This window comes from Muntiacus reevesi, chromosome 4 (assembly GCF_963930625.1).
Source record: "Muntiacus reevesi chromosome 4, mMunRee1.1, whole genome shotgun sequence".
Classification (NCBI taxonomy): Eukaryota; Metazoa; Chordata; class Mammalia; order Artiodactyla; family Cervidae; genus Muntiacus; species Muntiacus reevesi.
In genome coordinates this window covers 147078692-147095004 of record NC_089252.1, presented here as the reverse complement: position 1 = coordinate 147095004, position 16313 = coordinate 147078692, and the positions used below count along the sequence as shown (strand labels likewise).

Genomic DNA, 16313 nt, shown 5'->3' with positions numbered 1-16313 from the left:
GGGGATGGAGCCTGAAAGTGCCCAGAAGCATCAGATATCACCACGGGCCTAGAGGCAGAGCCCAGAAAGAGAAAGCAGAGATTGCAGCAAGAGGGATTGAGGTTTGATGGTAGAGGAACTTCCCCAGAGTAATATCTGGAGTTGGCAACAGGGATTCCCTGTGGAAACTACCCCCACAGAGCTTTCTCAGAAGCTCTCGGTAGACACAAAGGGACAGACATGGTGATCTCTGTTCTCTGTCCTTTGTGGTACAGGGGTTTTCAAATGTTAGGGCCACTAAGTACAGTTATGCGAGTTATGCCTTGCTGAGGAGGTAAGCGGGGATTGAAATCTAGCTCTAGCTCAGTAGGGCAACACCCCCTGCAGGGTGGCGTCTGCACAAAGGCTAGCCAAAAGGGCTAGCAGAGTCCTGTCAAATATCCTGAGGTCCTGACAAGCTGAGAGGTCAGAGCGGAGGTGATACCAGGGAGAAGAGATGAAGGCTGTCTGGGAAGCCCTGGAGGGTGGGGGACGGGAGGGGGCAGGGCAGATGCTGAAGCTAGGGACCAGAAGGGGCCAACCTAAGGCACGGCTCACAGGAGTGCATCCAGGCTTTGAGGCCCCTCTGAGCAGGATGTCAGACACTGTGAGGTCAGGGCGAGATGGGGGCACTGAGGGAGGTAAAGCGGGGAGGAAGACTGTGTGGGTCCTCTAGGCAGTCATCTCACATGGAGGGGGCTGGAAAAGGACTGCTCTGGGAACCTGGGGGCTGGACTCCCAGCTCCAGCTCTGAGGGTCCTACCTTTTGTCAGTAGCAGAAGAGAGCGGTGTGTCTGCTCCAGGAGCTGGAGTGGAAATGAGAACTACTGAAGGGCGTACAGCTGCCCCTGTGCACCTACATTCCCTCTGATAGGCTCAGAGAGAAGTCATTGATATTTCTATTTTAAAGGAAGGGATGGAGAGGCTGTAGGTTCTTGAAGAGGAGGGAGGGAGGGGGAAGCTAGGGACAATTGCTTGCCTTGGCCAGCACCCCCTCTCCTTCCCCTTCTCCTATGGAAACTTAAGCTGCCCCAAGGCCCAGAGGAGCTAGTCCATTAGCTGTGGTCAGCAGGGGTGTAGGGAGGGGCCTCTCTCCCTCCAGGTCTTATTGCCAAATGCAAAGCTTCTGCTCCCTCTGTTAGAGCCAAAACAAAACAAAACCCATAAAAACCTCCACAGCACAATTTTAAAGCACACATGCAACCTCTTTATCTCCTCTGAATAGTTGAAGCTGGGTAACTGACGGGTAGGTGGGTGGGAGGGGATGCAGGGACTAGACCACAGAGAGAGGAGGTGCTCTCCCAAAGGACTTTGCAGGTTAAGCATAAGGAGGACCTGGGGGGTGGTAAGAGGAGAGTCGATTCTCCCTCAGTTTAACTCCCTCCGGAATGGGGGCAAGGACAGGCTAAGCTGAAAGGGGAAACGGGGATAAGTCTTCCAAGATCCCCATGGGATGGGAGGATGGGGGAGTCGGGAACTCCCCAAAGGAAAGGAGTTAGAAGAAGGGCCAAGAAGGAGAGTGGAATACCCTGGATCCGGAAGGAAAGAGTTCTAACTGATACCAAGAGGAAAGTTGGAGACGCCGGGTCACCGGGCTTCAGGGTGTATCTGTCTCAGCGTAGGAGGCGGCCGCCCCCCCCCACCCCCCACCCCCCCATCCGCGGTCTTTGGTATGGAGAAGAGTCCAGTCTGCGGACACTGGGGGTTTGGAGGGACCAATGAGAAGCTGATCCGCTCACAAGGGTTCAGGGAGAGAGCCGGCTGGGGCTACACCCCTGCTCCCCCCTTTCCCCGCCAGAACTTGGGCTTGTCCTATTTGACGTGCCCGCCGAAGCGGGCGGGAGCGGGTACTGACCGGAGGACTGGTCCCACGACTCCGTACTCCCTGCTACCCAGGCCGGCCAGGACGCCGCCGGGCTCAGCAGGAGCGCCCCCGGAGAGCAGGATGGAGGTAAGAGCAGCGTAGGAACCCAGAAGGGCCAAAGACCTCAAAGAAGCCCCTCGGGGGAGGGGATAGAGTGCAGATCCCAAAGGGGTCTGGAGGTGGGACTGCAGTTCCTGGAAAGAAGAGCGGATGAGGGGGCCCTGTTAGTCTTCTGGCGGGCGAGGGTCTGGCTCCGAAACGCGCTGCCTCTGCTCTAGCCAGGGCAGCGCCTCCTGCTGGTAGGGCCGGAGTCCTGCCGGCCGACAGGGGGACCCCCGGACGGACGGGTGCCACCACCTGGAGGGCGTGTGCGACCGCGACCGCGGGGCGAGCGAGCCCAGGGGGCGCTGCAGCCGGCCGGGAGGAGCCGCCTCGCCTCGCTCTCCGCCTGTGCGAGCTGAGTCCCGTGGCCCCGGAACCCGGGAGAAAGGAGAGACGACCCAGGTGCCCAGCATCCCCGCTGGGTTGTCGCCAGTTGGATCCCATAGGAGCCACCGGGTCTGGGCCTGGGACGGGTAGATGGACGGAGCTTCCCCGGAACCCAGAGGGAGCGCTGGACGCTGGGGCTAGCGAGCCGTACACAAGCATTCTTCCTTTCCGATCTTTTCCTCTGCTGAGGACAAGTCGAAGTCGTCTCTGGGACCGCGGCGCCTTTCCTTCCCAGCGCACCGAGCAGGTGTCGGGAGGGAGCGGAACCTTCCACCTAAAGCTCCGGAGTCCGGGCAGCCCTTCGGCTACTCCTGCCCTTCTGCCTGCGGCGGTGGGAGCTCCGGAGTCCCTACCTTTTCTGGGGAGAGCGTTAAGGAAGAGAAGGTGGTGTGGGGGGCGGTCAGGGGAAAAAGGCGAGATATGTGGATGGACGGACAGTGGCAGTCCCCCAGATAAACAGAGAACAGGGATCGTAGAGGAGGTTAGAGACGGAAATGAAGAAAGCTGGGCTGAAAAGCGACAGGGGAGGGAGAGAGTGACAGAGGCGGCGAGAAAGGAAGAGAGAGGGAGGAAGAGAGGGAGGGAGGGAGGAGGGAAGGAGGGAGGGAGGAGGGAAGGAGGGAGGGAGGAGGGAAGGGGGGAGGAGGAAGGAGGGAGGGGGAGGGAGCCCGGAGAGAGGGAAGGGAGCGCCGTGGGAGCCGGGCGTGGGGCGAGGCCAGGCGTGCAGGCGGGAGCCAGTGTGCAGAGCAGCTGCCTGGTCCTGCTCCCGCCTCGGAGCCCCTGGCCCGGGGGAAGGGGAGAGGCCGCCAGCCCGGTCTATGTCTTTTTCTGACTCCAGTGCAACCTTCCTGCTGAATGAGGTAAACGCGAGGGCCCCCTCCCCAGTGGGTGGGAGGAGAGCCCACTCCCAGCTAGGGAGAGGGCTGGCATTTGGGGGAAGACTGCAGTGATGGGGAGGGAGGCGGAGTAGGTGAGGCTAAGGGTAAAAGTGGCAGGTAGGAAGGGAGGGAGCGCCAGTGCAGGCAGCCTCTAAGCACTGGGATGGGATGGGATGGGATGGGATGGGATTGGGGGGGGGGGGGCGCTGGGAAACTGTGTGGGGGCCAGAAAGGGGTCTAGATGTGAGGACTGAGGGGAGGACTCTGCAAAGCTCCCCTGGTGCTCCTCCCTGCATTCCCTGGGAGCAGCCCAGCAGCTAGAATACTAAAGGCTTTGGCTTTCTCCAGATCTTAAATACTGCTGGGGAGGACTTCCTAGAGGTCCTAGCTCCTGCCTCAGTTTCTCTCTTCAACACTCCACGACTTGGATCCACCCAGTTTCCTAGTGCACTTATAGGAGAAGCTATAATGTATTCTGGAGATTCCCAAGAATTCCAACTCCCAAACCTGGTTATTCAGGCTTCCCCCCAGCCCCAACCCCATGTCTTGCTTCCATGCCTTGGGTATCTGCCAGCTGCTGGTCTAATGACGCTCTCCTACAAAGTGGAAGGCAGGAGGAATCTTGTCCATGAATCCTCCCCCCACCCCAACCCTCAGCTCTGCTTATGCTCAGCCAGGGGAAAGAAAATGGATTAGGGACCACATGGCTAGTGATAGGCACATGTCTTGTTATAGGACAGGAAGCACTAGGCTGGCATGAGAACTACAGCAGGCAGGTATGGGTGAGGTGAGAAATGGAAGAGGGCAGTGAGTAGCAACTCAGAGAGAAGGGAACCAGGGAGAGGCTCTGAAGCTCCTGCAGGACCCAGGAGATGGCCCAGGTATGAGGATCTTGAATACATCTCCTGGGGGTGGTTGGCATGGCAATTCATGCTTCATGAGCAGACTTCAGACATCACTGTCCCAGATGGGGATGAAGACAAGGTGTGTAAGACAGGAGTGAGGTTTATAGCAGACCAACTGTTACCTATATTCCCCTGGACATTCCGGTGGTGGGTAGAGTCCCAAAAGGAGAGGCAAGGAAAGTAAATTCAGGGATGGAGAGAGAAGCAGATGCCCCAGTAGCTGTCGTCTTCATTAGAATCATCTCCCAGGAGAAAGCACCTTAAGGTCTTATTGTGTCACATTTAATGCCCCCTTTCTGCCCCTCTGGAAGGACAGAAGAGACAGAGAATAAAAGAGGATATGAGAAATACTGAGGAACTGGGAGAGGGCACAAAGTGAGAAAACAGTGTCTGGGAACTTCCCATACAGAAGAATCCAGCATATAACCAAGCCCCAAATGGTGCTGGACTCAGGAGAGGGAACTGTGAAAGTACACTGCCTCCCCCAATAGTGGGCCATTCCGGCTCCAAGAAAGTTGTTCGCCAAATCCCTGCGGGAGGTAGATGATAGGCAGGGCTGGACTGCACCATTCACAGGGTGGTGAGAGACTACAGGCAGACCAAGACAGTCTTAAGATGAGACCCCCTGCTCTTTTTCTTGTTAAGGGAACTCGAACAAGTGACATAAGTGGGAAGCCAGTTGGTTTGGGTGGTCTTCCTCTCTCTCCCAGGCAGTGTTTCCTACCATGGATCTCACCCAACCCTGTTAAGAGTTTTGGTTTTCTAAGTCCTCTGTAGCCCAGGAAGAAAAGGGATGAGCAAATTTCAGATTCACCCTCCTGGGTGTGAGGCTCTGGGAGGGGAGAAGGACCCAGCAGCTCTCCAAGAGCACCCCTCTGTTTATCTCACATTCCCCACCCCCGCCACCCGCCCCAATCTCTGGGAGGGGGTGGACAGGGGAGGAAAGGGTAGGGAGGCAATCAAAATTCAAAGGAATAATTTCGCTCTGGAGTTCAAATGGGTGGATCTTTGAGAAGTTTCCTCAAGATAAGGGCTGCTGCTCGGGTCTCTAACCTCAAATCTCAGTGCCTCTTTGAAGCAGAATGACTGGAAGAGTGGTACCTGTGGCTCCAACCCACACACTGGCCGCCCGGACCACCCTCATCCTTTTGCTATGAAGGGTATCTGGCCTTAGACTAGTGACTCGGAGGAGACTTGCTCTCCCCGCCAATCCCAGCGTGGCCAGGCTCCCTCCTTCGGCCCCAGCCACAACCATCCCCCTACCTCCAATCTCAGGCTTCTTTCCCTCCTCCCCTTAGGTTCGCCTAAAGCAGCCCCTCCCTACGCCAGTTCCCACGATGCCTTGGCAATGCCTGGCACCGTCCTTGGCAAGGAAGTGAGGAAGGGAACCCCCATCCTGGCCAGACTAGGATGAAATCTGCCCGCGCAACAGGTGTAGTAGGGTGGCCGGGCCCCAATCCGCCCGGGTTGGGCACCCACGGAGGCCCTTTGCTGCGAGAGAGTCCCAGCACTAAAGGGGCCAAGCGCCCGGCGTGGGGGGGCTGGGGAGGCGGGGGACAGGGGCTGCTTTTCGGCATTTGGCCGGGGGTCGCTAAACCCCCTCCGCAGGACCTCTGCGGGGTTTGCTTTTGGAGTCTCCCGGGCCGCCAGGGCGCAGACACGCCGCCCTCTCACCTGCCGCCCGCCCCCGTCCCGCCTCCTCCGTCTCTCCGGTCTTCCACTTCCCTTCCTCCCCTCTTCCTCTCTCGGCCTCGGCCCCCGCTCGGTCTCTCTCTCTCTCGGGCCTCCCCTGAACCCGCGCCGGCTCCGCGCTCCGCGGGGTCTCGGCTCCGCGGCGGTCTCCGCCCCGCCCCTCCCCCGCGCCAGCCCTTTGTTTCCCGGCGGAGCATTTCCTGGGTTGCCGAGCGTCTCGGTCTCCGCGTCCCTCCTCGGCCCGCCTCCTCCACGCCGGGATCCGCCCCGCCCGCAGTCTCTCCTCCCCTTCCTCCCCGCCGCCCCTCTGCCCCGTAGGTGCTCGGGGACCCACCTTCTACCCCGCTGGCGTCGGCCACCCTCTGGCGGCCGGGCCTCGGGCTCCCCCGGTGGCCGGCGCCCCCCGCCGCCACCCCCTCGCCTGCTCCCGGGGAGGGGGGTCAGGTGGGCGGGCGCTATTGTTGTAGGAGCCGGCGCCAGATTTCCTCAGCCGCGCTCGGGGTGGGACCGGCAGGGTTTTGGGGGGGTGGGGTGGGGGGAGCGGTGATTTGAGCTCGGAGCAGCTGGTCTTCGCGGCTCGCTCCCTCCTTCGCGCTCTCGCTCTCCGCCGCCGCCCGCAGGGCTGCGGGGCTCGGCGGCATCTCCCGGGCGCGGCCCGCTGTCATCGCCCCTGCCTCCGGGCCGCTCCCGCCCCCGGCGCCGCTCGCTTCCCCCCCACCCGGACTCCCCCATGTATGACGACTCCTACGTGCCCGGGTTTGAGGACTCGGAGGCGGTGAGTGCCCACGGGGAGGGTGGGGGTGGGGGAGTGGGGGTGACAGCCCCTGTCCCTCGGACCCTTCCCCCAGTTCAGGACTTTGAGGAACGCCTCTGTGGCGGGGCAGGGCATGTCGTGGGGGGGGTGGGGTTGGGGGGGGTGGCGCTCCAGCAAAGTGGAGCGATGGATGTTCATGCCAGAGGCTTCCCGGTGCCCCCGTCCTAGAGCAGGGCGCATCCGGTGTGTGCCGAGAGGGGCTCGGGTGGGGGGAGGCTCAGAGCAGGTGGCTCCACAGCCCAGGACAGAAGGGTGGAGGGAGGCGGGGCTGGAGGCCTCGGGCAACGTCTGGAGTTCCCAAGGGAGGATTTCTGGGGTCTGAACACAGCAGACACAGGAGATGGGGGGCTCTTACAGAGGGGGACAATCCAGCCCTCCTGTGGCTTAGTAAAGGATAGATTAGGGAGCCTGGAGAAGAGCAGAGAATCCCATACCAGCCCCTTCAGACAGAAGGATCATAAAACTTGAGGACCTCCATTATCGCCTTCAGCTGGCCATCCCCAGGCACTGCCTTGCCTCCTCACCCCTCAGCCCAGCTTCTCTCCCAGGCAGGAAACTGGGTGCCCAACACATGGGTGGGCCGGCTGACTGTGTCCCAGCCATCCCACTCCTCCTGCTGAGGCATCCCCAAGCAGGGGGGCATCCTGAGCACCTGCTCAGCAGGGAGGCCGGGAGGTGAAGCCAGAGGAGCCCAGGGCCTGGGGATGGAGAGGAAGCTCTTTGCTCAGAGAACCAGGCAACTGATAAATATTTAATTCTCCTCTTTGCTTTTATCTCCTGACCCACTGAGACAAATCAGCTCATTAGGCAGTGATTCCCGGAGCTCAAGAGAGCAGGGAGAGTGCCTGGAAAGATGGGGCAAGGATGGGCAGCAGTGTCTCAGTCCCTTCTCTCCAGCATCCTACAAGAAGGCCTCCTTATGAAAGCAGCTGGCTGGCTTGAGAGGAGTCCCTGATCTGATATGGAGGGTAGAGCGCTGTAGGGTCGAAAGGGGAGTGTTGGCGTCTTCTCCCCTCTCCAGCTGTCATGTCTAGAATAGATGAGTTCTGGGGCTCAGGAAAGGCACTTATCTATCAGTCCTTTTCTGGGACTGGGCCCCTGCTGGGCCCAATTCCCCACTGGGCCTCTGGGGCTAATTACATTGCAGCTAGAGCAGATGATTTTCAAGGCTCTGGTGAACACCTCTTCCTGACAGTTGAAGGGACAGCTGGCCACGGCCCAGGGTGCCAAGGTGAGCTGGAGAATGAACTTCCCTCTGTGGGGCTGGAGGGCCCTAGAAGGTTCTTCCCATCCCTGGTTGAGAAGGCTAGGACTGTTGCAAGGTAAAGCCTGACTTAGGGATGGTGTTTGGGGCAGCCTGCTAACACATTGCTGGCTCCCCACCCCTCTCTGGTTCCTGGATTACCCTCCCCCACTTTCCTTTCTCTTGCCTGGCTCCTTGCTCTCCCTGAGGCCCCCTCTGAAGCAGTAGGAGGGAAATCAGGCTCTAAATAAATCCAACGGCTCATCTCCCTCCTCTCCTTCCCCCGTGCCAGGCAAGAGTGGAGCTGCAGCCTGCCCACACACTCACCAGGCGAGGGGGGCATCACCAGGGCACAGTGCCAACTCCTGGCAGCTCCAAAGCACTGAGCCTCTGGCTGTTTTGGCATAATAGGGGGTGAGGGAGGCAAGACCCCAGGGTCTGCCTGGTGGGGCAGCACTGGCCTCCCTGAGTCATGGGTGAGCTCTGAGGACCTGGGAAAGATGGAGAGGGGATTGCATTCTAAACATGACTCACAGAACATTAGGGAGAGACCCTGTCACTCCCGTCTTAGGGTCAGGTAACCCAGGTGCCCCAGGCAGGAACACAACAATGACTCAGTTAGGCTGAGAGCCTGGAGAACGGAGCGTAAGGGTCAGACTCCTCTCTCATCTAGGAAGCATCTGGCGTGTACTTACCAACGCAAGTGGTCATCCTGCCTCACCTGCCCCCTCGCCTGCTGGCCCCTGTTCACTTCAGACAGCTATTTTCCACAGAGTCATCTCCTGTGCCCCCAGGCCCCTGGGATGAGGTCCCCTACTCAGCTGATACAGCTAAGGTTCTTCCTGGGGCTCAGCTGCTCTTTATCCTGCTGCCAAGCCGGCCTTATTTAGTTCTCAAGGGAGATGGGGAACGTGCTTTATAAAATGGAGGCCCTTCCCTCCTCGGGCTGTCTTCATGCCTTGGGTCTAGCACGGACGTTGTCGTTAGCTTCCACACTAGGACCTGGGCTGCCCGCAGGCTGACGAGCCCTCTTGCCCACAGTGAGGCTGGGCAAGGTGTGTGAGTTTGTCTTCCCCACCCAGAATCAGGCCTCCGCTGCCTTCTGTGGTGCTCATGCACAGTGGGTCTGAAGGAATGTTCCTCAGCCTGAGAACATTCTATTACACATGCACACGTGTACATTCCCACACGGTCCCTTTATCTAGGCTCCTGCCTTATCTCTGCCCCCTGGACCTCAGAACTGATGCAAGTATCACTTCAGGCTTCTGCTCATAAAGAGGGGAAACTGAAGCAGGAAACAAAAGACTCCCTTTTCCCTAGACTGAGGGGGAAACCCAGACATTCTGACTTCTTCCCTCCTGCCGGGAGGTCCAGCTTCCCTTGTTCAGTTGTGCATCACCCTCATGGCCTTGACTGTGAGCTCTGCCACCCTTCTAAGGCCCCTCATTGCCCAGAGGCCCTTCCTCTGAGCAGGACTCAGACACCCTCCCTCCATCCCCAGGGTTGCTCCTGACTGGGTTGCCGGGCACCAGCACCGCCTTCCTCCAGGGCTGATATCCCCCTGGGCAAGGGGTGGAGAGATGTAAGCCAGGTGGTAGGCGTGGCCAGGCCTCACCTGGGCGCAAGGAGGTAGCTTTATGTTGCCTCCTCAGTCTGTCTTGTGTGCTGCCCACACCTGGCCAGTTGTCCCAGCAGGTGTGAGAGGAAAGAAAGTGGGGGTAGGGAGAGCAGGGAGGGAGTAACTGCTAGGAGTTGGGAGCCCTGCGTCCTCCCCTTCACCCTGGATGAGAGATGAGATCTAAGGGGGTGGGCAGCTATATCCTGACACTTAGGACCAGTGCCATGCCAACCAGTGTCTCTTGACTGTTCCTGGCTGGCTATACTCCTGCCAGGCATTTTAAGGAAGTAGTTTCCAGGCTGCTTTGCAGGCTGATGTGAAGAAGAGGGTTGGGGCTTCTGGATTCCAAAGATTCCGAATCATCCCCAGTAAGTCATCTTCAGTACATCTCACTTCCCTCTGCCTCGCAGGACATGGTCAAGGGGAGAAAAGGGAGGAAGGAGGGAAATGAAGGCTCTATTCAAGGCTGCAATATTAATAGGTTTGGGAGGAAGAGCCCAGATCTCAGCACATATGGGTTGGACTGGCTTTCCTGCAGCCCCAGAGGCACTGGTGCCTTTTCTAGGGAAACAGAAGGGACTGACAGGGCCAGCCACCCCCATGGAGCTGGAGAGGCTGAGGTTAGTAGGGTTCGGAGGTGCCTCTCTAGTGCCCAGAACTCCTGAGCCCACAGGTCACAGCCTCTCCCCACACCAGGGTTCAGCCGACTCCTATACCAGCCGCCCATCTCTGGACTCAGACGTCTCCCTCGAGGAGGACCGGGAGAGTGCCCGGCGTGAAGTGGAGAGCCAGGCTCAGCAGCAGCTTGAAAGGGCCAAGGTATCCTCTTGCCAGCTGGGGGCACAGTGGGCCAGGGTGGGTGGAAACTGGTGCCAGGTCCTAAGTCTCGAGGGGTCAGTGGGCAGGATGTGCGAATGAGTTGGGTGGACGGATAGGCCCTGAACCTGGAAGGGGTGCTCTGAGGTTCCCCTCATTTGCGCCAACGGTTGCATTCCCCAGCACAAACCTGTAGCGTTTGCTGTGAGGACCAATGTCAGCTACTGCGGCGTACTGGATGAGGAGTGTCCAGTCCAGGGCTCTGGAGTCAACTTTGAGGCCAAAGACTTTCTGCACATTAAAGAGGTGACTGACCCCCTCCCGACAAAAGCCGCTTGGTTTCTCTGCTCTTACCCAAGTTCCCAGGCCTGTTGCTTCAGTCCTCTTTGATAAACAAGTCCCGAAACTCCAAAACTCATCCTTAACACACCCCTGTACATACACACACCCCTCATATCCGAGACCTAGTCCTCAGCGTCTCTGTCCTCCTGAGACCTGGGCCTCAGCTCCAATCTTACAGTGAGCAGTTAGCTTAGTTGCCTCTGAGGCTCCTTGTGACCAGTGTGAGGCCTCACACAGAAATCTTGGGGGTCTCAGACATGGCTGCCCTCCCCCCCCCCCGGTACATTCTTCTGACCCCCTCCCCTTTCGCTGCCTGGCTCAGACCAGCTCTCCCAACGCTTCCCTTTTCGTTGAAGAGCCAGCGCTGAGGCCTAGACCGCCTCCTCTCACCACCCCTTCCGCCCCACCCCACCCCTAGAAATACAGCAATGACTGGTGGATCGGGCGGCTAGTGAAAGAGGGCGGAGACATCGCCTTCATCCCCAGCCCCCAGCGCCTCGAGAGCATCCGGCTCAAGCAGGAGCAGAAGGCCAGGTGAGAGCAGGGCTGAGACTCAGCAAATACCTCCCCACGTGTGCTCTTTACCCACGGTCCACATCACCACACAGGCATGCATACCCCGCCCCCGCAATATGCAGTGTGCACACTCAGACCTAACGTGTACATTCACAACACACAGGTACAAATGCACGCATATCGAAGCTCACACACAAAGGCTCATGTCACATGTTCATGTCTCACTAGCAGAAACATAAGGAGATGTATACAACTATTGAGTACTGTGTAGAGCAGACACACAAAGACTCTCACTGACCTCCCTCTCTGCTCTCAGGAGATCTGGGAACCCATCCAGCCTGAGTGACATTGGCAGCCGACGCTCCCCTCCTCCGTCTCTAGGTAGCCTCCCCTCCACCCACCTGTCTTGGGTAGGTGGGCCACTCAGACACAGGGGGAAGGGAGATTCTCCCAGTGAACAGTGTGGGAAGGGGTGGAGCTGGGAGAAGCCCAGGGTTTCCCCTGGGGACGGGAACACTGTGCCCTCAGGGTCTTTCCCCCTTCACCAACTTTAATCTTTTATTTCCTTTTCCAAAAAGCCAAGCAGAAGCAAAAGCAGGTGAGTCAAGGAAGGGACTGGGGCTTGGGGGTGCTCATGGCATCTGGCTGTGGGGACAGGTTTCTGGGCAGTCATTGTTGAAGGGGCAAGAAAACATGGTGGGGGGGCCAGAATGTCTGCATCTGCCCCACCCCACTCAGGCGAAGGGCAGGCCACATGGCCATGACTTTGCATGACCGCAGGTCAATTCTGCAGGCGGAACATATTCCTCCGTATGACGTGGTACCTTCCATGCGGCCTGTGGTGCTGGTGGGACCCTCTCTGAAAGGTTATGAGGTGAGAGGTCCCTGACCCCAGAGTTGCCTCTACCAAACTTGCCGCAGGAACAGTGGGAGGGGATGTTCCCCACTGCCCATCCGTCAAGGTCTGTGTGTGGAGGGGGTGAGCTCCATGGCCGTACCTGGGGATGCTGCCCATCTCCAAGAAGGCTCTCAGTCAATTCCACGCTTTTCCCCTCACCTCCCCCCGCCCAACCCAGGTCACAGACATGATGCAGAAGGCGCTCTTTGACTTCCTCAAACACAGGTTTGATGGCAGGTAGGCTGCTCTGGCCTGGGGAGGCATGAGAACCAGGGAGAAGTCCTTGCTTGCCTCCTTCCAGATGCTGTAGCCAGGTCTCCTCTAAAGTGAAAGTTGGTAGGACCTGGGTAGGGAGGGGCCTAGGCTTGAAATTTAGAGGTGGGCTGTGCTTCTACCTGCCCACCCCAGGATCTCCATCACCCGAGTCACCGCAGACCTCTCACTGGCAAAGCGATCCGTGCTCAACAATCCTGGCAAGAGGACCATCATCGAGCGCTCCTCTGCCCGCTCCAGCATTGGTGAGAAGTCCCCAGTCCTGCTTCTCTACCCACTCATGCATTAGTGAAAACCTTCCTCATACCTTTCTCTTCCCTGACAACTTGCGTTCCTGCCCAACCCCTTCTCCACCTTCCCCAGGATTGGCAAGAACCCACCCCAGTCTCAATTCCCCGTGCCTCTGCCTGCCCAGGCCTTGATGAACATCCTCTCCCTCCACCATTCCTTCCCATCCACCATTTGGGAGACCCCAAAGCCCTGTTGGAGTCAGATGGGGGTGGAGCCACCGGTGAGCATTGCGGCTCCCCCGACCCGTCCCTCCCTTCATAGCTGAAGTACAGAGTGAGATTGAGCGCATATTCGAGCTGGCCAAATCCCTGCAGCTAGTAGTGTTGGATGCCGACACCATCAACCACCCGGCACAGCTGGCCAAGACCTCACTGGCCCCCATCATCGTCTTTGTCAAAGTGTCCTCCCCGAAGGTAAGTCAGCCGTGGTGATGGAGGAGGCCTCCAGGGCTGCCCTCTTAGAATGCAGTACAGCTCTGCTTGGTCCCTGCCCAAAGGCTCCTCAGTCCCCTTTTCTTGCTGCTGCTTAACACCGCCGAGTCCTCCTTGCCTGCTCCTCCTGCCATGAGTCAGAGACATGCCCGGTGCTTTCTGGGCCCAGCTCTGCCCTTTCCCCTCAGGTCCTCCAGCGTCTCATCCGCTCCCGAGGGAAGTCGCAGATGAAGCACCTGACTGTACAGATGATGGCATACGATAAGCTGGTTCAGTGCCCACCCGTAAGTGGCTGGGGCACCACTCCTGTGCCCACTCTTGCTTTTCCAGGGCAGGCGTGGGATGACAGAGATGGAACATTCCCCCTTTCTCTTCCTTCCAGGAGTCATTTGATGTGATTCTGGATGAAAACCAGCTGGAAGATGCCTGTGAGCACCTGGCTGAGTACCTGGAGGTTTACTGGAGGGCGACCCACCACCCAGCTCCCGGCCCTGGGCTTCTGGGCCCTCCCAGTGCCATCCCCGGACTTCAGGTAACCATCTCCAAGGGCACTGATGCTCAGGCTGAGCTAGCCAAAGTAATGCCCCCTCCCCATCCAGAGGATCATTCCTGACCTCCAGTTTGAAGGCCAAAGGATCAGAGAGCAGAGCAAGGGTTGTGTGGCTGAAGGCATTCCCTGATGAGGGAAGAAAGCAATGAGACAGGTAATCAGAGGCCACTTTTCCTAGGATTCCAAAAGAAACTCTCCAAACTCTTCTAGCCTGTCTTGAAGGCAGAGCCTGGATTTGGCGGGAGTCGAAAGCTCCAGTTTTCCTTGTCTGAAGTGGAAGAATAGTCCAGTGTGCTTCTCTTTCTGCATTATTTCCTGTACCCAGTGACCGAGAGTTGAGGGCAGGAATCCTCACGCTGCCAGAGTGGGTAGGGAGGCCAAGGTGAGGTCCACACGGCTTCACTTAGAGCTGCCATCTTGCCCCCAGAACCAGCAGCTGCTCGGGGAGCGTGGCGAGGAGCACTCGCCCCTGGAGCGGGACAGCCTGATGCCCTCGGATGAGGCCAGCGAGAGCTCCCGCCAGGCCTGGACGGGGTCTTCACAGCGCAGCTCCCGCCACCTGGAGGAGGACTATGCAGATGCCTATCACGACCTGTACCAGCCTCACCGCCAACACACCTCGGGGCTGCCTAGTGCGAACGGGCACGACCCCCAAGACCGCCTCCTGGCCCAGGACTCGGAGCACAACCACAATGACCGGAACTGGCAGCGCAACCGGCCCTGGCCCAAGGATAGCTACTGACACAGCCTCCTGCCACCCTGCCCTGGCAGGCACGGGCACAAGCTGGCTGGGGCCCCTGCTCCAGGCGGGTCGGCGTTAGACTGGCATGAGGCTGGCACTAGGCTCAGCCCCCGAACCCCCCTGCCCAGCCCCAGCTCCAGGCCTGCCTGCAGTCCCGAGGTTCTGGGGGAAGAGCAGGGGGCCCCTCACCTCCTGGGCACGGTGACCCCCCCCTCAGGCTCCCATTCCAGGAAATAGCTGTGTGTGCTGCCCCCTGGCACCTTCCTCTCCTCCTGCACAAGAAACTGCCCCACTGGGCAGTGCCCTCAGGCCAGGACCCCCTTAGCAGGGGCCTTCCCACCAGACTCAGGGAAGGAATGCACTCAAAGTGACGAGAGGGTGGGGCGTGGGCAGCATGGCATGAGGAGGAAACGAGGTCCCTGAGCAGGTACAGTCCTGTCCTAACCCGAGGGACTCAGGGGTTGTGCTTTGGGGTCTGAGGGCCTCTCCTCACCTCACTGCCACACATGAGACATGAGGCAATCAAAGCCCAGCAGGGTGGCACTCCTGGCATCAGCTGGGGTGGGGCATCCACACAAAGGCTGGAGCACGGACGGCTGGGCTAGGGCCAGCTGAAGCTCCAGAAGGGAAGGGCTCTCCTCACCTGCCAGGAAGCATCTTAACATCTGAAGGGACCAGGGACTAGGAACATGGTGGACTGGGGGCTGGGGAAAGGAGGGCGAGTGTAGCAGAGAACATACGGACGGCTTGCTTCGGGGGCCTCCTTGCCCCATTCATTCTTTTGCTCTTGCATTCTATCTTTTCTGTTCTTGGCCTTCATGCCTCCCACGCCCATGGGGTATGGGCCTCAGACTTTATTCCCTGATCCATAGCTGCTGCTCGTTAAGTTAGGATTAGAGGGGGAGAGATAGGACCCAGCGGACAGCCCCCAGAGGTCCTGTCAGCCTGGCTACCCTTGTCTTACACGAGGCTCTAGTGTGTGACCTACCTACAGAGCATGCTCCACAAGACCCTGCCCCACCTCACTGTCATCACTAATAAACACCATGCGCAGACCCTCGGGCTCCTGTTCTGTCTGCTGGCTCAGGTAGCCGAGGTCCTCACTGCATGGCCCAAGTCTGGAGGAGCTGAAGACGTATCCTCGATGTGCTCTCTCAAAAAAGACCCACTGAGTGGGAAGGGAAAAGGACAGAGCTGGGGGAGGCACTAGACTCCCAGGCACCCCTTCACCCACCCGCTCATGCCCAGGCCCTGGAGGGAAGCTGTCAGCAGCACAGAAGGGACTTGTTTGGGGAGGTGGAGAAGAGGCTGAGTCACAGCCTCACACTGTCCCAGCCTCAGGCCAGAAAGGTCCTGAAGTAGCTGCAACTCGAACTCCATGTCCTTGCCCAGCTCTTCGAGGGGGTATGGAAGAGCGTGTGAGTAAGAGTACTGGGGGAGGACCCAGGCCTTGCAGCCCCCTCCCCACCACGGACACTCAGCTGGGCCCAGCTCATCTCTCCTTGCTGTCTCTGGTGCCCATCACCTCACCTTCCAGAGCAGTGGGCTCAGCAACCCCCGAGCCACAAGCAATGGTTCTGAAGACTTGGGGTCAAGCACACTGTTCCAGGGTGGGAGAACAGTTCTGACTGCTTCTGCCAGAGTTTCACAGCTGCTTTCCTTCCTCACCCTTGTGTGAAGACCCCAGGAGGCTATCCAGGCCAGAGCTACAAGTTTTGTGAAGCCAGAGCTGAGGAGGGAAGATGCGTGACAATCCCACTGTCACTGCCTTTCCCATCTCCCCTCAAGTGCTTCCTAGAGACTTAAGACTAACAGCCTAGACCCAAGGATCTTTTTCGGATATGGTTTCCCTTCATCTCCCAAGTCAACCCACTGTGCCCAGTGCCGTCCTTCTGTCTCCTGTGGTACTAGGGAGGACCTGGGAGATGAGTTT

At 58.8% G+C, this 16313-nt stretch overlaps 1 protein-coding gene across 2 annotated transcripts; it reads left to right on the top strand.

The window, feature by feature from the left end:
* Positions 1–3100: 3100 nt before the first annotated feature.
* Positions 3101–15430, top strand: CACNB3 (calcium voltage-gated channel auxiliary subunit beta 3). Of its 2 annotated transcripts, none has more exons than XM_065934516.1 (13): positions 3101–3231; positions 10218–10340; positions 10521–10643; positions 11098–11213; positions 11512–11576; positions 11774–11793; positions 11989–12069; positions 12272–12330; positions 12502–12611; positions 12919–13070; positions 13277–13372; positions 13471–13620; positions 14066–15430. In XM_065934516.1, the coding sequence occupies exons 1-13, from the start codon at positions 3190–3192 to the stop codon at positions 14378–14380; spliced, it is 1452 nt and encodes a 483-aa protein (XP_065790588.1). In that variant the 5' UTR covers positions 3101–3189; the 3' UTR covers positions 14381–15430. The 2 variants fall into 2 exon arrangements, with proteins under 2 accessions (XP_065790588.1, XP_065790587.1); XM_065934515.1 differs by lacking the exon at positions 3101–3231 and adding an exon at positions 5902–6621.
* The last annotated feature ends 883 nt before the right edge of the window (positions 15431–16313 follow it).